Consider the following 24,177-nt stretch of genomic DNA (forward strand, 5'->3'; position numbering starts at 1 on the left):
TTTTACCACAGGTGTAAGGAGGTGGACCCTTGATCCTTGTAATTAGAAAACCTTTGGAACAAATTCTGTTTGAACATCCTGCCTACAAAGTAGCCTATAACCTCACTACAAACAAATACATGCAATGTCTAGGGGTGGCCATGCAGTCATGCAAGCTTTGATTTTGAAAGGTTCATCTGGCTTAATGTGTGTGTGGCTATGTAGCGTAATCAAGCACGGCTTATTTAGGCTTTTAATGATTACATCGAAGGCACAGAACGCTGCTATGACCATGTCTGTGCGTTCTTTACATCACCTTTCACAGTTTTTCATGTGTAAGAGTTGTACAGAGTCAGACCATGTTAAGTTGTCACAACATCAAGCTGTGACTACAGCCACCATTCAAAACATAAGCAGCGCTGTGTGTCACAGCGACACTGGTATTGTGCATGGTGCCACCTGCTCTTATTTTGAAAGGTGCGTTTCGCTTCCGATGTCTGTGGCTCAGCAGTGTAATCAAACAGAGCTTTAAACTAGCTCTAAATGTTTACATCGAACCCAAAAAACGCTGTCAACCCACGGTTTGTGTCCTCGGTGGCCATGTCTGTGTGTTTTTACATCACCTGAGTTTGCCGTGAGAGACGATCGTTCGTTTTTGAGGATGCAGAAGTCTGCCCATGTTAAGTTGTGACTGTCACTAGTTGACATGGCCGCGTTAACCTCGCCGCCTAAATGTGAGCGAGTGACAGAATCAACCACAGATATTGGGATAAAGCTGCATTTAGCTCCTTTATAGGGCACCATGGAAGATGATAACTGGACTCTGGTCACGTCGTGGTGGTTGTCTTTGAATGTTCTTCACAATACCAGTGTCGCTGTGACACACAGCGCTGCTTATGTTTTGAATGGTGGCTGTAGTTCGGTGGTCCGATCAAAAAGGCCAGAGTTACATATTTCACATGGTTCACATCAAATCCATTCAACGTGACGGTGTCCGTGCTTGTGTATTCTTCCCTATAGCTGAGTTTCGCTGTGAAAAACGCTGCTTTGTGTTGGTTTATTTCGCTTTTAAAGAGGGTCATCTGCCCATGTTAAGTTGTGACTGTCACTGGTTAACATGGGCGTGTTCACCGCATCACTCACGTGTGTTGAACGGCCAACACCGTGAAGGAGATATGTGCAGGTAAAGCGACAGGAGACAGTAGCTTGTCCGTGGTGCAGAGAATACGACGCTGGGTTAGTAATCATATTGCTGTTGTGCAGAGTTTCGAATCCCGCATGGGGCTTTATTTATACATGTGGCTGTTTTGTTTTATAAGCACGTTCTCATTACTTTCTGTGCACGGTATCGACAGGACGGCTGTTTTTATTCAACGCGGATATCTATATCTTGCGACATTTGACGGCCACACAGCATAGGAGTGGTCTCGGATTGTGACGAATCTGCGGAGGCCAACACCAAGCACATCTGGTTGCCTGGAATGTAAACAAATATCACCAGTCAACATGATCACCAGTTAAACTGGAACACCGGCTTTCAATGTTAACCTGATTTCATTAGCCGCTTGGCGTTTGAAATGTGTTTTGGAAGCGTCGAGTTTCTGCTAGCAAGGTGTTTGCTTTTGTTTTCAGTACCTTTATGCTAATGATACAATTGATTTAGGTGGGCCGCCTGCAGGGTTTCGGGTTTCAGGTTTCATCGTGCATATCTATAATAAATTGTGTTACACAGTTCAGGAAAGAGTATCCACTTAAGTGAGTATTGTTGTGACCTAATCTGGTCACCCCGGATTCCCAGACTCCGTCCCCGAAGCACAGAACATTGAATGAAAACCAGTACTGATCAGTTTCAGTTTCGCCTTTATAAAGGGAGAATGCACAGCTCAATACAGACCCCTCGATCTGCTCCTGCAGCTGACCATTTGCATTCTGTCCGTCCCATGCATTAGGCTCGTTTTATTAATCTTACAACAAGGTGTGGTTACATTTACATAGAAAGGCATAAAAGGTAATGTTTTTCAGTGAAACATGCATATTCAATAATCACAAGGTGGAAGGCGTATACGAAACTAAAAGACATTGAAGTTCTCCCACTCACATCTTTGATGTGAGTGTGTGTGTGTATTCTCACAGGTCCTCCTGTTACGGCCTTGAGTATATCTTGTCTCTTTGGCAAGCTTGTATGGGTCAACTTAGGGGTTTGCAGTTCGAATTTCTAAACTAACCATTAAACATCAGAATGCTTTATGACCTCAGTCAGAGGTCACGATCTATGAGCAACCATACGCTTTTACCATATGTGCAGACAAACATATATTTTGACCAAGTTTGACCATACATTTCCACAGTATCCACTTAATGAGCAAATGTGTAAACTTTTGTCTGGTGGTATTAATTTGTCTGACTGTCGTTATTATTTGACATAGTCATCTAGTAGAGAGCTCAAAGACGAGCTCAACATTCAAACTTCTGCATTTGCTAATTGCTAGGCTAATTAGCGATTAGCATTAAACTAGTGCGGTTCTTGTCATGTACTATCGCAGCCCAAAAGCAAGACTTTTTAATGCTTCACATATGTTTTATATTTAAGTGAGCACGGATAAAACAACACACGGGTGCAAAGTTATATGTTGAACTATTTATTTCAGCGTACAAATTCTATACAAATGTCACCTACAAAGGGCGTGTGGTTCTGTATCGTACATGATATAATGAGATGCAGATGACGTCAGGCGAGTTTAGAGAGGCGTACCAGCACAGGGGTCATGGTCGGAAAACAATCAAGGAGTGACGTAACAGCAGTCTGACAAACCACTCTGTACAGCAGACACAGCATTCTCTTATCAAAGTCTCTGTTCACATTTTGGGATATATCTGTAACGGTGAGGAGTCCAGTTGGTTATAAATGTTTAAAATCATATTGCTGTGAAACCAGTTATATTTCCAATACATTGTAATAATCTAACATAATAGATAAGATGTATTTAAATAGATGCACACAGGTCCTTGAAATAGCATGGGAAACAATACAACACATCAACTTCCTGTTCTTGAGTCCTTCAAAATAAAGCTCATCTCTCACTGTTGTTACCTACTGGAATCATTGTTTGACGTTTTGTATTGCTGTGGGCAGTGTGTCGGTTTTGAGTTAAGAACATAATGAGAGCTATAATGCAGTAAAGGCACCTGCAGGAGCTGTTGATATGAATTTATGAAACATATGTAGGTTAGTTTGCAGTAAATATTCACAGTAGATTACAGCAAAACTCTGACTGAAAAAGTTTCCTTGATTCCCTGACATTTGTACTCAGTACATGATACAAACATTCCAACAGAAATTCTTACCTAAAACAGCAGATTACAGCAACAACTCGGTCATCACAAGCGTGCAATCACCATGCTGTCCTTCTACTCCACACAGATGTAACTTTTACTTGTCTTACATTTATCAAGAATGTTCATGGAGTGCTTTTATAGGTAGTCCCTCTTCAGGGAGAAGAGTTTGCTTAACAACAGTAGCAGTCCTTCTGTAGGCTAGTCCTCCTCTTTAGTTTTCTGCGGTTCATCAGTGGGCGGCTCCTCGAAGCAAAGCTTGAAGAAGGTTAGCACTGAGTTTAGCATGTAGTGCTGGCTCTTTACAGAAACAATGTTGTGTCCCTCATCTGGAAAAATCTAGGCAGCAGGAAACGGAAAATAAAGCTTTTAGTTACTTCTTAAAAATAAAGTATACAGTTATGCTACTTTTAGGGGCTTTAAGAACAAACTAACTTGTCTTTGGGTTATTTTGTTGTAGTCATTTTTATTGACAGGCTAAATAATGGCTCAATGGTGTTCAAAACAAAAACAAAATAGGAATAGTTCTCACTCATTTCATAGCATGATTTGTTGAGGATAAAACATTTTTGATTAAAACTATATTGCAATACTATATGTTTACCACTTTAAAGTCTCTGCTCTGGATCAGAGAAGCAGTCTGCCCCCTAAGGTATCAAATATTACGGTAAATTATACTCTTGCAGTAAAATTAAAAATTTTGATGATTACTTCTCTACAATTCAAGCTGTGGTCAGTGCATGCAAGTGTAGGGAGGTATTGATAGGCTTTTTCTTTTCGTTCCATTGGATTAGTGTGCATTTCCAATTTTGTTCAGTTGTATATGTGTAGTTAATTGTTAGAAGCCAGAAGTGTGATGCATGATTAAATTGATTAATTGTGATTTACTACAACATGCTTTTTGATATGTGCACATTTTGGACTGTTTGGTCCCTGTCAGGAGGCTAGTGAACCTTTAAAGCATAAGAGTAAGAAGGTTACACCTATGAGAGAGCAGCAAATGTCAGATGGCAGCAGTCACCTGGAGAGTGTAGTTAACATTTGATGCAGACAGCAGTTTGACCAACTCAGCAGAATGCTGGAAGTGAACAGTAGCTGTAAAAGAAGATAATTCATCAGCTCTTCAGTCAGTTACACATTGTACAGTTACAGAATTGTTGTACAGAAATTGGAATGAAGAAGTACAGAGAGTAGGGGGGGTATGCTTTTGCAGCATGTTGTGATTTCATTATGTTTCCAAATTTGCAGAAAAAAGTCAAATTAATATCCCCTCATTTATATGTTATCTGGCAGTGAACCGTGTTATTCATCCACATATCTGTTTAATCATGTGTGTCATACCCATACTCACCATCTGCTGTGCTGTGGATAATAAGGAAGTTCATAGCACTTGGTGCTGTGATGTTGCTGAGCAGGCTGGAAATCTGCCAGACAGTGAACAGTTAGCCTCCACAGACAGGGACTGCTCATTTAAGTCTAATTAACCTGTAATTCATGTTAATTCCACAGACACTAAGGAATCCCAAACTCTTACATTTATTAGAATCAACAAATATTTTGGGGAGTGAAACTGCATCTCCAAACAGCATCTGTTGCCACCAATAAATATTTATGTAGAGCAGCACTTATCGGCACAGCCAAAGACAGAGGTAAGCATAATGTCGGCTATAGTAACAGAAAAGGAGCGTAACTGTGCAGCTCAGATAACAGCTTGTATTAATGGGCTCTCTTTTTGCAATGCGATCAGCATTGACCTTAAATTCAAACTTCATTACAAAGCTGAGAGGAAACTAAACTGTTGTTAGTAGTTAGGTAGCAATTTTGATCTAGCCCTGAGTCCCGTGGAAGAAACTAGACAAGGTGTGAGGTTTTTGTCTGCAGTCAAAAGGTATTTTCACAAGAAGATTGAATTAACCCTTTTGCACCACCCTCAATAGTTGACAAACGCCTGTCAAAGGCATACCCAAATTAAACTACAAGCTGTTTGTGAGCCCTTAGGAGTATGTGCAAAAGCTTGGTCTCATTGTGAAGGTAACACTCTGAAATTTTTATTTTAGCTGTGTGATTTACTGCAATTGCAAATGGTTAACAGTGAGAGAAGTCTAAACACAGAGAAATAAAAAGATTTTGTAGCTCGCCTAAATTTTTTTTGTAAAAAAAGGCTGCTTGACAACTGGAGCATGGTGATGTTGATTAGATGACAATATAGTGACACAGGCTGAAGTCTTACCTATTCCCAGTTAAAAGTAGATAGTAATTGGACAAGAAATGACCATTTGGGACAGGTTTTTCTGTAGGTATTCCCAGGCGCTCTCCAAAAAGTGCCATTTGGAGTCTCCAAATGGACACTTTGGCACCAAAGTGCATAACTCTGGAATGCTTCAACATACAGACATCAATGAGAGCTCTAATGAAAGGTGCCACTTAGAGGAACCTCATTCCATATTCAGATTCACTATTAGTATGATTGAAATAATGTTAGTGAAGCAAAAACACATTGAATGCTCATTATTCTACTGAAACTGAAATTGTGCATCAAAAGAAAAGACTCAGAACAAGAGATATGGTCAAAAACAACACCTTTATCTAAACAAATACCCAAACTACTTACAGCAAACTGTTTACATGTTTACAATTCCACAGGTTTCACAGCCACATGTTGTTCTCAGCATGCCACTGTTACAGTCACGGGCTGCTACAAAGCACAGCTAGAAAGCTTGATGGGTGTCTTACTGTCACCAGAGATGTAGACTGGCTTGTGATGTTGTACACTGGGAGTAGGTGGCTGCTCTGGCTCTGGTGCTTGGCTCCCACTCTGTATCTGAATCAGTTTGCCTAAAATGCAAAAAATAAGGTTTTCATTCACAGAACAACTGTATCTGCATTCATTGTTCACCTCACAAATCAATAGTAAAAGTGCACACCACACAGGTAAACAAAATAGAACAGTGTTTGCCTAAAATGCAAAAAATATATATAAAACAAAATAACTATAGACATATGTATGTCTGTATGTATATATCAGATATTCATTCACAGAACAACTGTATCTGTATTCATTGTTCACCTCACAAATCAGTCCTCCACAACTACTTGTAGAGGAATAGTAAAAGCGCACACCTCCCCCATACACGTGTAAACAAAACAAAGGACACAACACTGTATTCACTAATTCTTCGAAATGTCTACATTCTGTTTATAAAACTGCAACATGTATAAAAGTTACACTTACTTGTCAAGGACTATATCTCCTCCTTCAATGAACATATCTTCTTCCACCGAGTCAACACATAACACATAACTTTCTGCGTCCGACACGTCCTCGTCAGAAAAGTTGCTTTTCCTTATTGTAAACTCATCGATAACTTCTTCAATGGTATAATTCTTCTTTTCTGTGTGTTTCGTCATCTCTCTGGTCGCTAGAAACACCAAAATATGTAGCTATACGCTCACTCTCACTGTTACGCACGGACAGCCGGTGTTCCAGTTTAACTGGTGATCATGTTGACTGGTGATATTTGTTTACATTCCAGGCAACCAGATGTGCTTGGTGTTGGCCTCCGCAGATTCGTCACAATCCGAGACCACTCCTATGCTGTGTGGCCGTCAAATGTTGCAAGATATAGATATCTGCGTTGAATAAAAACAGCCGTCCTGTCGATACCGTGCACAGAAAGTAATGAAAACGTGCTTATAAAACAAAACAGCCACATGTATAAATAAAGCCCCATGCGGGATTCGAAACTCTGCACAACGACAATATGATTACCAACCCAGCGTCGTATTCTCTGCACCACGGACAAACTACTGTCTCCCGTCGCTTTACCTGCACATATCTCCTTCACGGTGTTGGCCGTTCAACACACGTGAGTGATGCGGTGAACACGCCCATGTTAACCAGTGACAGTCACAACTTAACATGGGCAGATGACCCTCTTTAAAAGCGAAATAAACCAACACAAAGCAGCGTTTTTCACAGCGAAACTCAGCTATAGGGAAGAATACACAAGCACGGACACCGTCACGTTGAATGGATTTGATGTGAACCATGTGAAATATGTAACTCTGGCCTTTTTGATCGGACCACCGAACTACAGCCACCATTCAAAACATAAGCAGCGCTGTGTGTCACAGCGACGCTGGTATTGTGAAGAACATTCAAAGACAACCACCACGACGTGACCACAGTCCAGTTATCATCTTCCATGGTGCCCTATAAAGGAGCTAAATGCAGCTTTATCCCAATATCTGTGGTTGATTCTGTCACTCGCTCACATTTAGGCGGCGAGGTTAACGCGCCCATGTCAACTAGTGACAGTCACAACTTAACATGGCCCGACTTCTGTATCCTCAAAAACAAACGATCGTCTCACACAGCAAACTCAGGTGATGTAAAAACACACAGACATGGCCACCGAGGACACAGACCGTGGGCTGACAGCGTTTTTTGGGTTCGGTGTAAACATTTAGAGCTAGTTTAAAGCTCTGTTTGATTACACTGCTGAGCCACAGACACCGGAAGCGAAATGCACCTTTCAAAATAAGAGCAGGTGGCACCATGCACAGCCACCCCAGAAGAAACTACTTGTACTTTTGTGTGTTTGTTTGATAACTACCGTAAACAATTTAAACAATTTGTATCGTTAGTGCATACATACAAACAAACACAAGTAACGATACACATTGTGTGTAGTTTCTTCTGGGGTGGCTGTGCATGCCACCTGCTCTTATTTTGAAAGGTGCATTTCGCTTCCGGTGTCTGTGGCTCAGCAGTGTAATCAAACAGAGCTTTAAACTAGCTCTAAATGTTTACACCGAACCCAAAAAACGCTGTCAGCCCACGGTTTGTGTCCTCGGTGGCCATGTCTGTGTGTTTTTACATCACCTGAGTTTGCTGTGTGAGACGATCGTTTGTTTTTGAGGATACAGAAGTCGGGCCATGTTAAGTTGTGACTGTCACTAGTTGACATGGGCGCGTTAACCTCGCCGCCTAAATGTGAGCGAGTGACAGAATCAACCACAGATATTGGGATAAAGCTGCATTTAGCTCCTTTATAGGGCACCATGGAAGATGATAACTGGACTGTGGTCACGTCGTGGTGGTTGTCTTTGAATGTTCTTCACAATACCAGCGTCGCTGTGACACACAGCGCTGCTTATGTTTTGAATGGTGGCTGTAGTTCGGTGGTCCGATCAAAAAGGCCAGAGTTACATATTTCACATGGTTCACATCAAATCCATTCAACGTGACGGTGTCCGTGCTTGTGTATTCTTCCCTATAGCTGAGTTTCGCTGTGAAAAACGCTGCTTTGTGTTGGTTTATTTCGCTTTTAAAGAGGGTCATCTGCCCATGTTAAGTTGTGACTGTCACTGGTTAACATGGGCGTGTTCACCGCATCACTCACGTATGTTGAACGGCCAACACCGTGAAGGAGATATGTGCAGGTAAAGCGACAGGAGACAGTAGCTTGTCCGTGGTGCAGAGAATACGACGCTGGGTTGGTAATCATATTGTCGTTGTGCGGAGTTTCGAATCCCGCTCGGGGCTTTATTTATACATGTGGCTGTTTTGTTTTATAAGCACGTTTTCATTACTTTCTGTGCACGGTATCGACAGGACGGCTGTTTTTATTCAACGCAGATATCTATATCTTGCAACATTTGACGGCCACACAGCATAGGAGTGGTCTCGGATTGTGACGAATCTGCGGAGGCCAACACCAAGCACATCTGGTTGCCTGGAATGTAAACAAATATCACCAGTCAACATGATCACCAGTTAAACTGGAACACCGGCATCCATTGTTCATGTTTACGCTTAGGTGTGTAGCCCACCCTCCTTCCACAACCCCTTCATGTGGGACATCCCCGTGACGGAAATCTTATTGGCTATACGTCCATTGCATCAGATTCAGCGTCAAATATTCACCATACAGTTACTCTCTATGTTTAATGATGTTATTGTCACATTTTTTTAGATCATGCATCTAAAAAATGATGGCAGGTTCAAGGTATATAACTAGAGTGAGACAAAGTAAATGTAAAGAAATTATTGAAAATATTGGACTCCCAAAGCTGTGGCTTTGTATTACATGTACTTTCATAAAGTTTAGACCCATAGATCAGGGAAAGGGTATAATATTGATTGTTCCAAGGAGCTCTGTGGCCTCAGGTTTCTTTGTGAAGTTCCATCCACTATCCAAACTGAGCAAGAAGGGTCAGAAAAGTGAACCTGCAGGCAGGATGAGCATTCTGCATATTGATCTGAGATCATATCTGATTAAAGAAAGCCTAGAACATTCCAAATACTGGATAGCCACTTGTCACTGCTCTACAACCCTAAACTCACCCTATGGTGACAGTCTCAATGGCCAAAGTGTTCTTCTTTTACAGAATGCTATATATTAAGTATACCTATTATATAATGCACTAACACATAACACCAGCAAGGTATTGGTTCCTTGCAAAAAGAAGTTAGGAAAATCCTCCAGATAGGTTTTGGGCTTTAGCCTTCGATAAGGCCGCTTCAGAGCAGCAGGTACAAGGAGGTAGACCAGAATACATGGAGAATATTTTAACCAAGTACACAGAGGTCCTTGTCAGCAGAGCACAGTGATCTGCAACTCCTTTCAGCATAATGCAGTCAAGATGATGCTCAAATGGCTTCAGAGCAAAGCAGATTGACTTCACAATAAATCACATGTGTAGCAAAAGTGAAGGGCTCTGTCAGTAAGTTTTTTTTTTGGTTCAGTAACATAAATATGATTTTTATACAGAATGTTTTGATTAAATGGCTGACTCCTATAATCAGGCAGAGGTAATGTTGCATTGTAAGAGGGGTATTCAGATCACTGTGCTGTGAAATAAATACTGGCAATTATCATGGACATGAATGAAGCATTATTTTCTCTCCACTTATTTACTCGTCAAACAAAAAAAACACCTGTCTTTGGCTGCAGAAAAGTGTTACTTTCACGGTGTCTGGGGTTTTGACACATTTCCTGTGAGCTTTAGAGGAATAAGACCAGAAATTCTTTTAGGCTCATGTAAACAGCTCAACAGTTTCAAGCACTTGCACTTCAGTCCAATGACCAAAAGTAGGCAGTACTACTTAGTACTTACTTACTTACTTAGTACCTTTAGTTTTGACCCATTTGCACACTATGATATTGGTGCTGTGGTCAAGGTTTTTGTCTATTTTGTCTCACCTGATACTTTTGTGTATTTTGTGATGAAGCAGTGTCAGGACTGAACAACATAATGGCACAATAAAAGTACATCCTTTTCAAGTGAGCCTAAGATATTGACATTCAGTTGTACCTGGTATTTGTGGTGTTCTCCTGCTTGGAAACCAAAGTATTTTTCAGTGAAAGCTGATCCTTTATAAGGGTTTAAAAGAAAATGGGGTGAAACCGTAATCAGGTTGAGCTTATCTGCTTTAAGTCACAGACTGTTCATACATAAGAACACAGTCCCTAGAGGACCTAGATTACATAATATTGAAAATCTCTATATTTAATTTCATAAGTTGCTTGACGTCTGTGGAAAATCAGACATGATTTATATTGATAATAGACCTGCGTACGCTGTATAAGCTAGAACCAGACAATTGTACTATTGTGTGTATGATATTCTCTGTGTGCTTCTCTTCCGTACCATAGAGTTTCCAACTTGTTATAGGAGCCACAGCGATGCCACACTTGAACAACGAGCTGTGTGAGAGGAGCAGGAGCGAGGACAAGAAGCCGCCATATGCCTAGAAGAAGACAGCATGCAAGCTTTTAAAGGATGCTGGGTAAGAGAAGGTGTTCTTTTTTTTGGTGCAGGGTCTGTTACCTTTCCATAAACTCCAACTCTCTTGCCGTCAATATAAGGTAGCTTGACCAGATGCCTGGAAATATATACAGGTGAAAGTTCAGTCTGTAAAGTTATTATAACTGGAAAAAGAAAGGTAGAATCAGCTGGGTCATTAAAAAAACAAATATAATGACAAACATACTCGACTGCTGCGATCTGGTCCTGAACATCAACCGTTCCCAGTCTCTGGTGAACCTCATGCAGAATCCTCTGACCCTGGAAGCCGCTGCCCCGGCCATCCAGACGGGCAACAATAACGCGGTCAGAGCTGGCCAGGACAGATTCCCAGCCTAGAGAGAAGCGGTCACTCACAGCCTGACCACCAGGGGCACTGTCACTGTGGAAGAGCAGATGAAGAGATTGTTTTATCTTTACACTTCTGTCAGGTTGCAAAGCTTTCATTTCAGGCACAATTATGCTTTACTGTTGTTGCAAAAGTTGATTTTTTTTTTTCAATTGTTTTTTATTGTTTAAGTGAATAATTGAAACAATATAATACAGATTAAGACCTAAGCTGTGAACTCTATTTAAGGTAAACTACTTACAGGACTAGAAGAAGTGGATGCTCCATTGCTTCATCCAAATTAATGGGAACAATCAACTCGAGGCGAAGTGCTGCAAGATGAGTTAGCATTAGCATTCAGTCAGTAGAATTAGGTGGTGAAGATAAGACACGTTGAATTTTGCTATGCAGTGCACCCACCCCTCAAGACTGTGCACTGCATGGTCAGGTTAACATGGTATATTTTCATTAATAATAAAAAAACTGCTGAACAGAAATTTCAGTGGGTCTAGGGGTAACGCAAACCCTTGTTTTGGGTTTAAGACTTTTTGACTACTTTTTGGACTGCATTTCCATAGACGTTGTGAATTCTGATTCAGAATGTAATGTAGGGGGAAAGTTGAAATGAGGAGGCAGATGGTTCTACACCTTCATTTGAGTCCAGCTGTGTTATGATACTGATTGGACTTGATTAGGAAAGCCACACACCTGTCTATGTAAGACCTTACAGCTCACTGCAGGTTGGCGGCAATATAACAGAGTGAAACATTTAAGGAGGTCTGAATACTTTCTGTACCCACTGTACTACCTTGTGATTTATGTGCCTCTGAGACTTCTTTCAATGATGATGGCTCGGGTGTATTTTTGAAAACTAGACTGTGCAATTGCAGTGGGATTGCTGTAGTAGGCATCTAACCAGACTGTATGTAAAAAGGCAAATTTTCTAGATTGTAGACCAAGATTTTGTGCAAAAATGTGAAAAAAGGCACAAGTTGGAGAAATGAGTCAGTTCTGGTTTTGTCTATTCTGTTTGTATTGGAATAAAAGAGGCAGTTGCGAGGTTTTCTATCACTTTAAAGCTTATTTCCACAAAGGACAGGGGACAGGGTAGGTGCCAAAGTCTAAGTAGTAATAGAAAATACACTTGTTGTTTATATCTGTGCTACAGTAATCCCATCGATGTCAAGAGCGAGAAGTTGTCATGTGATTGCATCTCTGTTTAGCTCTTCCTGACAGGGATGTCATCTGACTGGCTTTCTGCTGAGAAGGCCTCATGCTGTTTGTGATGTGAACGCAGATTAGTGAAAGGAAGCCATATGGTGGGACGTCGTGTCTAACTGAAATAATATACGCCTATGCCTCTAATATTTAAAGCTAAAGATGGTTCTTGAACTCCTTTGAGTATTACTTAAAAATTGATAAAGGAGATAATTGAGATGATGATGATAATCATAATGTAATACAGATGTTGCTCAAGGACAACAAATTATTTAACATGAACATTTGGTGAGAGGGAATTTCAGTCTCTTACCAAAGTTGTTGATTTGCACAGTTCTTCTTTCCCACTTGGGCATTATTCTGTTTATGAGTGCATCTCTTAACTCTTGGTTTTCTTCTAGAGTCTTGTACTCTGCTGCGTGACAGAACAAGAAAAAATAGCAAATAATCTCTTAGACAAAAAACAGTCCTGCATGGCTAAAACTGTATACTAATGGTTGATTATGTAGTTGGCTCAGCAGGCTTGTTAGACTTCAGAAATTTCAGCTGTTTCACTCATCAAGCACTTAACACTACCTTAAAGCATCTTCCTGTCTTGCTACTCTAACCTATTTTAACCCTCTGTTATTAAATATAAAATTAAATAACTTAATCTCAGTGACTGCAAGTTGGCTGATTAGTGCAGACACTAAGGCTCGCTGACATTGAGAATAATCTTTGCTTCCACCTAAATATAGTGAATAGACATGCCTGATGCAAGGGAGTGAAAGAGTCTAGATAAGGTTGGTTAAAGTTTACCAGTGCCAGAGAACTTACTGTTCATATCAGTCAGTTTGTGAAGAGTTGTTTGTGGGATTCCAGGACCTGGGAAAATAACACAGTTTAAAAATAGCCCTTAGTGAACACAGAAGTAGCAAATAACATTGCTAATATTGCAAATATTGCAACTTCTAGTATACTAGTAATTAAAATCCTAAACGGTGAATATCATGTAAAGGGTAGATTATCATGCAAGTTACTATGCATGCATATTTAAAGAGCACATCCTGTGTAGTATATCCAAAACAATGGATCACTTGATTAGAGTCAGCCCTGCTTTCAGACAACTAATTTGAGAATTCAGTGTACAACTGGTCACATCAGATGTGTCTTTCCCTCCACCTGATGCAGTGTTATAGGGTGAGAGTTTTGTAAACAATGTGTAAAGTACAGCTGAAAAACTCAGCTTTAACTGTCAGTAATCACAGTATTGCTTAAGACCTGCTATCTAGCATTTTTTCATTCTGTTAATATCACAGCACATAAGACTGAACTGCCACAAATCGCATCTTTACAATGATGGAAATCCTGTTTTACATATTAGGGCACACAAGCAGTGTCTTTAACATGAGCTCTTTTATATTTACACTGTAGTTAATATGAGGATACAGATGAGGTGTGGGGGCGATATGGATAGACAGACAACTTTAAATACATCATGGTTGTCACATTGTTGCCCTGCACTAAAACATTTATTGTATTTTACTGTTGTCATCCACGTTCACGTGTTGAAATGTTTGCACATTTATACATTTGTCGTGTTGTGATGGATTATTGTACTGATGGATCAGTCTTATAATGGTTACATGCTAGTGATGGTGAGCACTTAGCTATGGTGTTAATATGACAGGTCATACCTCTGCAGTTGAGTAGGACATGCTGATAGCTAGGACTCAGCACAGCATTGTTGTACGTACACTTGGACTTGAAAAGGGAGCAGGTCAGACATTCTTTTTGAAAAGGCTCCACAGTGGAGACCCTGTTTGAGTAAAATGACACAGCTTTGAGAAGACACCAGAAAACAACTAAGAAATATTTTCAAGGTTTGACTTAAATAATATATTAAATATATTCACCTGTTTATATAAACAGTCATACAACATAAAACACGCAGTAAAGACTTTTGCAATCTAACGGTTCTCCTTATCTGCAGTACTTTAACCTTTAGGATCCCAAGTGTTGTTTAGGTGTTTTTTCTCACCTGTCACATTTTTCATCTCTGTTGTTCTGTGTTCACTGCAAAATGACCTACACCTCTGTGGAAACTAAACAATAGATTTCCCCCCCCTCCCCACTCTGTTCAATTGTCAAAAGCCAACATATAATTCAAAAATTTGACACATTTTTTGTCATGACTGCTGGTCCAAATGGTGTCATTTGTCAACTTGGTTATGCTGAGGAGTTCAGGGTTTTTGTATTTTTTTTTTTTTTGTAAAAAGCGAACTGTCAAACTAGCCACGTTATGTCTTAAAATTCATTCTGACTCAGCAGTAATTGAGACTGATCCAACCAGCCTGTGCTTCCTGTCTTCAGCTGCTCAGTGTTTGTGAGCCTATGCCCAGTGCAGACTCTGCTTTCTGTTCTTGGCTGACAGCAGCAAGAGCTGATGTGATCTTCTGCTGTTGCAACCTATCAGCCTCAATGTGAGACATGTTGTCAGTCTGAGTTGCTTTTCTGCTCAGCACAGTAGGTTATCTAAGTTACTATAGCCCTACTTTCAGCTCAGGCCGGTGTGGCCATTCACCTGTGACCTCTCTTAGCTACAGTTAAATATTAGTAACATAATTTCTTGTGAGTGCACAGATTGCATACTTGAGTTGTGTTAATGCTAAGCTAGGCTAATGGCCATCAGGCTACTTGTATTTAGAGTAAGGTATCAAAGTTATCTATCATGGCAGTTAAATCCGATAAGGATACAGTCACAACCCAATATTTACTTTGTTGCCTCGTCTTTCATGCTCAAAGGAAGCTGTATATTGTACCTGTACAAATGGCGCTGAGTTACACCCTCCTCTGTACTCAGGAAATAGCTGGAAAATATTAAGGTAACCTGTCATTCAAGAATTCTCAACATGTTGCATCTTAATGGTGTTAATAAGTCCTGCTTACACTGAGTGTTTGTTTTCATCATTGGCCAGAATTTTAGAGACTTCCCAGCTTCCTGAGGTCAGATGGCGGATGTTGACCTCTGGACCGTCTGACTGTGAGCCATAACGATGAATACAACACAACACAGCACAGAAACCATGTTAGCATGACCTCGGCTGCCCTCCACGCCCTTAAGGTTGTGTTGTCTTTTCTACCTTTTCAATCTGAAACTTCTGCTCCACTTATCTTTGCAGGAGCATACATTTATCTGGCACACAACCCTGCAGTGCTCACAGTGTATCCACTGTACAACACTCTTCCTAACATATTCAAGTAAATGTACTCCTAATTCTCTGGTGTTTCAAGAAATGGAGTTAGGATGCAATTTAAAATGAGTCTTCAGAATGGAATCATATAAGCTGTGCGAATAATTGGAGGGCTTTTTTCCTGTAGGCAGGGCAGATAAGGGAACAAAAAGAAAAAAGTACACAGAAGTTTCATTTGAACAAAGCACCTAACCTAATGTATTCAATGTATTTAAAAGTTCTCAATAGTTTTACTTGGTTGGAGATCATAGTGATATGGTTGAATGTCCCATGGCCACCGTGTTTTAAGGGCATGTTGATGAAGAATGTCGTGCAGTCCTTGGAAAACACAGGCTCCTCATTCTAAGGAGATAAATAGCAAACATAGATGCAGACCCTGCTATAAATAGTTCATGTAGAAGTGTTCAGAACAACAACAAGAAACTGAAGCTAATAAGATTCCCCTGCAAAACAGGGTTTAGCTAGTGGCATTGAAAACAAGTTCTTAAAGCCAACATGTTGTTTTTCAGCCTTGGTGGTGCTTTGATCATTTTTTAGTCTAAGAGAATGTGGATATCAAATTGGGACAATTATGTAAAGATATCGCATTCACAAGAATGGACCAACACCCTGAAAACATAATGTCTGTAGCGGCTAGCACTGGTGTGCAAAATAATTTTGTCGAAAGCGGCAGATTGGTGTATGTGGCATGATCCTGATGTTGCTGTGATAAAAGTGATGGTGTGAAAATATGTCTTTTTTTTTTTTACGAACAGATGTTCGTAAAAATACAATAATTCGAACTGTAAAGTTTAAGGAACAATAAAGCCCTCACCTGGCGATCGAGCCACTTGTCTGATGTCATGACATGTTTCTGAATTGGACAGAGTTAGGGTTAAACATTTCTGTATATTTACTGTCAACTTTCTGATGACTGAAGTGTTGTACAGAATACATTTCTTACCTTCATGCAGTCACCTGTTGTGGCTTCACACAATGTCAGAATGGACATGTTTTGAGCTCGATTGACCCAACGAACACTCAGCCTGTGCTGTGTCACCCATTTCACCATGGTGATGTAGAATTCACTAGGCAAGACAGTGATGGGTATTAGTGAAGGATTATCTGATCAGTGACATGGTAGTGTTATCTTTTGAATCATACTTCTTTTCAAAGCTGTCAGGAGGTCTCAGCTCTGTTGTGAGTGAGCTGCCATCCAGAGTGACGACATATAGTCTGACAGTTGGATTGATTTGGCCCATCTACAGTGAAAGCATAAATGTACAATTACATTCACATCCTAATTGAATCTGAGGGAATATCCACAATGTCAGGATAACTGTGAGCACCGAGCAACACTGCACTATTCTTATTTTTATGTGCTGTCTTTCTGAACAGTTCCAGTAGGACTCATAACAGAGAATGTAATGAGAATATGAAAAAGCTCTGTTTCAACACGCTACGTTGCTGTATATTGTGCAGCCCCTTGGGCAATCCAGTTGTTTTCCTCTGCTTAAGCCTTCCTCAAAAGTAGAACTCATTAGTCTGCATGACAAGAGAAATCTAAAAAATACAAAACGATGACAGTAACTATGACGCAGTTATGCTCACTTATTTTTATTTGTTACTGCTCACGTCCTCTCCAATCCCTCAATTTCTGCACTGCTAAGAATATCTCTATTATAGGGTCAGTATCTGATGGCTCAAGAAAATGGAAAATCTGCTACTGATGCCAAATTAGGAACAAGAAGAGTTTATTATGATCCTGCTTAATTTACAATCTCCCTTCCCCTGCAGCTACACAACATCTGGGTTAAAACTATTTAAAAATAAATAAATAAATAAATAAAAATGCTGTTTGATCAGCACCCACTCACAACTGAAATGACGTCTCAAGAACTTATCTGTAGTAGCGCAATGTTTCACTCTCATTACTAAAATGAATCAACAGTGTGGTCATTACACCAGTGAGCTTTTAAATCAGATGAGTACGGTATGTGTGCAGCACTGCATACTTGTCTCATTCAAGTGTCTAGTGCAGCTGCTGTCTTTAGGAGCTCAGGATTGGTATTCCTTTAATACTACAGGTTTATTTACCCAATATTACAAGTTTCACTACAGGAAAGGCTTGATGTTCTCTTACAGAAAAATATGTGAATATATCAGCATGGAGTAATACCTGGACTTGTTGAACACAGAGCTGGCAGCATGCCTGGCATATATGCTAATGCGTATCAACCATACATGAAAGAAAAAGAAACTGCATGGCGTTGTTTGTGTAGGTAGAAAAAAAAAGAACACCCGTCACCCCATCTACTGTCAGGTCTGAACCAACAAATGAGCTTTCCTGTCACCTTATGACCCTCATTCTGCCAGCTCTCTCCAAACCCATCTTCCATCTAAGAACCATTTGATACGCTAAACATCCACATCAAGGGATAGGAGGTGTGCTAACTTGCCATACTAAAGCGTATCACACTCCTTTCCCTCCCAGTGCCACAGATCTCCACAGCCAGCCCTCTTCAAAGGGAGCAAGTCAGCGTTAACATGAATTAAACAAGAAAAGGATTCACTAACCTTCATGGCTGAGCTGAAGCAGAGAGGCTGCAGCTGTATTATTCATAGCAAAGATTTGATACAATGAAGCTGCAATAACAGGCGACATGTTCCCAAGCAGGGGTTGCTGTACATTATCTAGCCAATGCATTTCAGCCTGTTGGGTCCTCTGCAGTTATGTCATATCTCATATGTTGCAACCACCTTTATGATCCCCACCTTTGGGTAAGGGTACTCCCTCCCCCTCGGGTAAAGGGAGCCTGTAAAACTGGGCAGGAGCATTGTTGGGACCAGAGAGTTGTTGATGGTGAGGTAGGCCAGTCTGGATCCATCAGGTGACCACCAGTGGGCTGCCTGAGAGTGCAGCACCTCCTCTGGAAATCAGAAAAAACTGAATGTAATTGTAGATTTGCATTAACAATCTCAATTTCTATAAGCCATTTTTCACTCGATTTTGCACATCTAGGTTTTTATTTTTTGCTGAATCTTGTTAATACTAATGTTTTATTTTTGGCAGTGGTAGTGAAATATCTGCTTTTCATGGAATAAACATTTCTTCACTGTATATGGGAGGAATGTTTTTTTTTTTTGGGTTACGCCATTCTCCTTCTGATGAATTGTTTTTGTCTAGAGTTAGATTTATGGAAATTGTTTCTTTTTTTTTTGCCAAACCAGACAACGTTATTGACAGAATATTGAAAAGATTGCCAACTTTACTGTTTGGGTTGGTTTCCAGTCATTAGTTGCATTCTTTGCTCAGAAATATCCTTGTTATGACTGACAGCAATAAATATTTCACAGGTGTGTTGCAGTTTTCTTCTTTACTTCTTTAACGGTACTTAACAAATAGTTTTAGATACATTACTGCCACCTTCTGGCAATAGTGATGTATTACGTGCTACCAGCTGTTGATAAACAAAACTTTTTTTTCCAACATAATGTGTAAAGTGAAGTCAATACTTGGATTTCAGTGCATAAACAGAAGTACAAAATGTGTCCAGAAGCCTCCCTCTTACCCTCATACAGCCAGTCTGCAATGCCGTTGAAGATAACCCCCTCCTGTCCAGAGGAAGTGAGCCTCCATGAGCTGCTTTTCACATCTGCTTGGTAGTAAATGTTGTTTTCAAATATGTACATCTAAGAAATAGGAAAAAAAATACTGGTTTAATTTTTGTATCACAGGAATTTGTGTTGTCTGCCATGTGGGAGACAGGCTAAAGAGTTGGAGAGATAGCATCAGGTTTCGCATGAAATGAAGGCAGTTTTTTCCCCAGGTGATAGAATGTGCTTTTGAACAAATTGAGAAGCTGGTGCCTGGTAAATGGATCACACCCAGAGACTCGCTCATTGATAAAAACATACGCAGGGAGCAGCTCATCTATAGAGATAACACAGACAAATATGCAGAGCTCATGAGTAATGAATCCTACTGTGTCATTACCGTTGTGACACACTGCTGCAGGGCTTCTTGGATAACAGGTTCCACTGAGGGCAGGTATAAATACTGAGGAAACGAGATAAATATGCTATCGAATGCTTAATTACTTTCCTTGTCTGTAGTGGAGAAAATAATGGACTGATTATTCAGTGCATAATGCTCTGCACGGCAGAGGCATTACTCACAGAGAGCGCTGGTCGCCCAACAAGATGTCTTTCAGCAACAGCTTGATTAGTGAATCGGTTTCGGGCTTCTCTTCAAAATAATCGTTCAGTTTAAGTTTCGCTCACAAGTCAGAAACAGTCTTTGATCTGTGTTTATCTCAGAGCAGAGAAGATTGTATGAATGCAATGAATAATACATAAAACAATATTACATAAGACTCTGAATTAAACATGGATTTTCACCGTTGTGCATGCAGCAGAGCTTCTTTGTTTTCAAATGATGCTCGTAGGTCTGAAGTTGCTTCTCTTCATTATCAGTTCTGTTGTTATTTTTTCCACTGATTGCTTCATTGTTTGGTTTATCACATAGCTGATGATTGTAAAAATTGCCCCTTACAATTTCAAAGAACTGAAGTTGACACATGTTAATATCTTTTTTTTTTTTTGACATAGAAGGAAAAATCCAGATGACATGGCCACTAGACAATATTCAAATAGAATTTTAAGCCAGTCCTTTTTTTCTCCTCATAATTTGCAGTCATAGTATCATCAGAAAAGCTTACAACTGAACTTTGGCACTATAATGCTGCATCTGTATTATTTGTACAATATTTTTCAACAATAAAAGCAGAATTCTGTCATGAATATTTTGTGTGTATTCTTGTGATATTTATGAGACGTGAAGAATTATATGGCAGAATAACTGCAAGTGCTGAGGAGTAGATGGATATTTGATGATATTTTGGTTTCCAACAACTACAGCCCAGACCTATGCTGGAATAATAGAAAAAGAAAAGAATACAGGATTGTACACTGTACAACTATATTTGACATTAGCAAGAGGTTTGTTTTGACAAAGATGTTTTTAAATCCATCTGTATATTACATTTTACTTATATTAGAATTTTGTATTATACAAGTGAATGAGTCATTACTGACTGACTTTATGAATGACTGTACCACCCCATTTGCACTGACTTAATCTTGTGTTTGTGCAGATAACCCAGTGACATTTGTCACTGACATCTCTCAGTGAAATTATTTTGTTTTGACAACCAAATTAAACTGTGTGCTGTACAGCAACTGATTTAAGATAGTTAATACTTAACTTAAACAAGCAATGAAGTAGACCACTATAAAACCACTATTAATGCATGAGTAACTGAGTTGAGTAACGAGAATGAGTTGTGCATGTGTGAGCAACCAAGACAAGTGGCACTGGATTAACATTTTACCAAACTTGTCTGGACCTGGACAAGTGAAATAAAAACCACGTTTCCCCTGTATTTAATGGGAGATTAAATTACCCTTGCAGTCAATGATAGAAGATTCCTTCAAGTCATGTTTGAAACTTACCAGCTGTTGACCCTGAACACCCCATGAGGCAAACTGGAGGACAGAGTCTGACACTTCCGGTGGGTTGAGTTCCCGCACCTCTCTTAACGCAAAAAAAAAAAACACATCACACATCAAACCAGCAAATATTTACACATTCATCTTATTTATTATTTAAGTTTCCAAACAAATTATTATGAGGTGAATAAACAGACACTGTTTACACTTGATATTTAAATGCATTTTCTTTCTCCAAATGTTATTTTTTAATGGTGTGATGCTGTTTATTATGCATAATTAAGGTGTTGAGAAGGTCACAAGAACACAGAAATCAGGAGCTACAGAAATCAGGAGCTAATTAAATCAGAGGCTCTGTCACTGCCGCAATCTAAATCTGTGATTAAAAATATATAGAAATAGTTGTGACACTAGAAGAAAGGAGCACTTACAATATGAAGCCAAACTTTCTACATGAATGTTTAAGTCTTTTTATTTTAATAGGTCTTAGTGACTTAAGTTTTCAATAAAATGGCAATTTATAAAAGACAAAAGACACCATGCAGACACTTTTTGGGCCCACATTGTTTGTCGTTGTACATGTCAGAGATGTTATGATGTGGTTTAGTCAATTGTTTTCATACCTTGTATATAGGTTGTAAATCAGATACGATGCCAGGAAAGAATAATGGTAGACCTAAAAACCACAGACATATTTTGAGTAAGAAATTTTCATAGATTAAACAATGTAATAGAGTACTTTGAAGTACTATAAGACAAAAAAAATCAAAGCTGGATATTACGATTGATTAAAGTCAAAAGCATTGACCTATGTCTTTTAAGCAATGAATAGAAAACAAAATTGTAACACAATGATTAGCAATGCAAGGCAGGAGAGATGGAGAGTTGTGTGAAAATAGCTTGATGATGAGCTGCAGATCATACCCTCATTTACAACACTGTAAAGCATTAGATAGTCTAGTGAGTCTGTGTATTCTCTAGTGTGCCTTTCAGCATAAGATGAAGTATCACCAAGAACCAACTTGATGATCTGAATGATAACCTTTGCAATGATTCAGCTTAAAATTTGACTGTCCACTCAGTTAATTTTTGCTTTATGATTCATTGAGATGATTACATCTCCACATGCTCATCAGCTGCTGCTTTACTATAGTAATATTACAGGGAAGCTCTGTATCATACATTCTCAACAATATAGGCTTAGTTGTCTGGAGTCAGCTCAGCTGATCATCTTGCTAAGCCTTCACTCCTAATTTAAATTTACTTACAATACAGAAAAGAATTCTCTAGGAAGCAAAATACGTATTGTAACTGCTCTTCTACCCCTTCAAAAAAGACATCTGCATCATTCAGCAGACGCCCCCCTTGTGTGACAGCTCTGTGATGACTCCTTGATAAGGCTGTCAGCCATTGGTGACACACAAGATAGGAGGATGTATGGGGAGATTGTTTTAGACAGCAGCGCTGTGTTGAACTGTGGTGTCTTCACAGAGAGACTAGAATAATAGGGTTCTTAAAGATAATTTCCAGTACTCATTTCAGCCATCCTACAATCTGACGTTGCTGGTGTGTGACACATCGTACGGATTAGCACATATCACAAAATGTGGCTCGTACTTGTGGTTGTTCTGGACTCATCATGGTTAAGAGAGAGGACATAAGTAAAACAAACTGAAACATGTGAGAAATTAAAAAAGGAAACATATTCAAGTCATAATTTACAGACTGGAGAGGTCCACTGAATTTTGGAGCAGGCCCAATAATGCCAGAAGTAGTATCAATGTATGTGCATCCTAGATCTGTTTAGCATGCAGTGTGTCTGGTTTGAGACTTTTCAACATGATCCTTCTCACACTGTGCTGTGCCCTGGACAACTGTTACCATTGCAATTAAGTAGGCTTGATTATGAAATACCTCTTCCAAATGTATAGGCTGGTGTATGTGACTTGTGGTTGAGTGTCTTGTAAACAAATTTGTGGTAATCTAAAAGTAAGACATTTTTTCTTCAACATACTGTTTTCACTAAATGCTTTTACAGCCAGGCTAATAAACACTTGTATGCTTACTACAGTGTCATTAACATGCGCAAACTATGAATAACAGATCTGCAAAATAGTTTGTAATAATTGTATGAATAAGTCCTTATGATGGCCTTTTTAATGTACACAGAAGTGTGCTGACTATAAAAAAACAGACGAAAATCTATAGAAACCATTGACGCAGCACTACAGTACAGCAGAGAGATTATGATAAATGCATGAGACAGTGGTGTAGGGTCCGCCATTACTCTCCATAAGATTCAGCCTGTCACTCTGATGATGAACACATCTACTGCGTCCATCGCTAAACCTCTGCTGTGTCAGTCCCATCCAGCACACAGAGCTCATTATCAGGCCAACACGGTTCAGCGACACTGAAATATTCTTGCCGTAGAATTATAAATGGAAGAGCGGAGGAAGACGTCGTCTCATTCGCAAAAAGTCAGTTTTTGGTTGTGGGGACAGCAGTAGCTAATGAACACTGTACCATTGCCTGTTAAAAGCACTTGCGTGAAACAAAAACAATCTCAGGCCATGTTTTTAGCGCAATAAAGTCACAGCTTTGTCAGAAATTTTGTGGAAAGTGGTTTGAAGGGATCAGCTGCACTTTATTCCCTTTTATTTCCTTTTATTAACAGGGATGCCAGTGTGAAGCTGTAGCCCTCCACAGATTACGTCAGATTAGGAATTTTGGATAGTGGATCAGTGTGAAAATGAAGCTTTATTGTTTATAATAGACATCTAT

At 39.6% G+C, this 24,177-nt stretch overlaps 1 protein-coding gene across 1 annotated transcript in view; it reads right to left on the minus strand.

Annotated features, from left to right (window-relative positions):
• Window positions 1-2,869: 2,869 nt before the first annotated feature.
• LOC114425961 (inactive dipeptidyl peptidase 10-like) overlaps window positions 2,870-24,177 on the minus strand; it is a 34,047-nt gene continuing 12,739 nt past the window's right edge. The window contains exons 4-24 of the mRNA XM_028392955.1: window positions 22,017-22,069; window positions 21,397-21,478; window positions 19,455-19,575; window positions 18,658-18,812; window positions 17,047-17,144; window positions 16,847-16,970; window positions 16,718-16,756; window positions 16,138-16,245; window positions 15,599-15,690; window positions 15,472-15,519; window positions 14,347-14,468; window positions 13,487-13,534; window positions 12,984-13,082; window positions 11,715-11,784; window positions 11,312-11,506; window positions 11,149-11,203; window positions 10,969-11,068; window positions 10,591-10,691; window positions 4,664-4,736; window positions 4,334-4,407; window positions 2,870-3,651 (exon numbers count right to left, since the gene is read on the minus strand). Coding sequence (XP_028248756.1) covers window positions 3,514-3,651; window positions 4,334-4,407; window positions 4,664-4,736; window positions 10,591-10,691; window positions 10,969-11,068; window positions 11,149-11,203; window positions 11,312-11,506; window positions 11,715-11,784; window positions 12,984-13,082; window positions 13,487-13,534; window positions 14,347-14,468; window positions 15,472-15,519; window positions 15,599-15,690; window positions 16,138-16,245; window positions 16,718-16,756; window positions 16,847-16,970; window positions 17,047-17,144; window positions 18,658-18,812; window positions 19,455-19,575; window positions 21,397-21,478; window positions 22,017-22,069 — 1,995 coding nt within the window. The 3' untranslated portion in view covers window positions 2,870-3,513. The remainder of the gene's footprint in view (window positions 3,652-4,333; window positions 4,408-4,663; window positions 4,737-10,590; window positions 10,692-10,968; window positions 11,069-11,148; window positions 11,204-11,311; window positions 11,507-11,714; window positions 11,785-12,983; window positions 13,083-13,486; window positions 13,535-14,346; window positions 14,469-15,471; window positions 15,520-15,598; window positions 15,691-16,137; window positions 16,246-16,717; window positions 16,757-16,846; window positions 16,971-17,046; window positions 17,145-18,657; window positions 18,813-19,454; window positions 19,576-21,396; window positions 21,479-22,016; window positions 22,070-24,177) is intronic.

The sequence above is a fragment of the Parambassis ranga genome, chromosome 21, assembly GCF_900634625.1.
Source record: "Parambassis ranga chromosome 21, fParRan2.1, whole genome shotgun sequence".
In the NCBI taxonomy this organism is placed as follows: domain Eukaryota; kingdom Metazoa; phylum Chordata; class Actinopteri; family Ambassidae; genus Parambassis; species Parambassis ranga.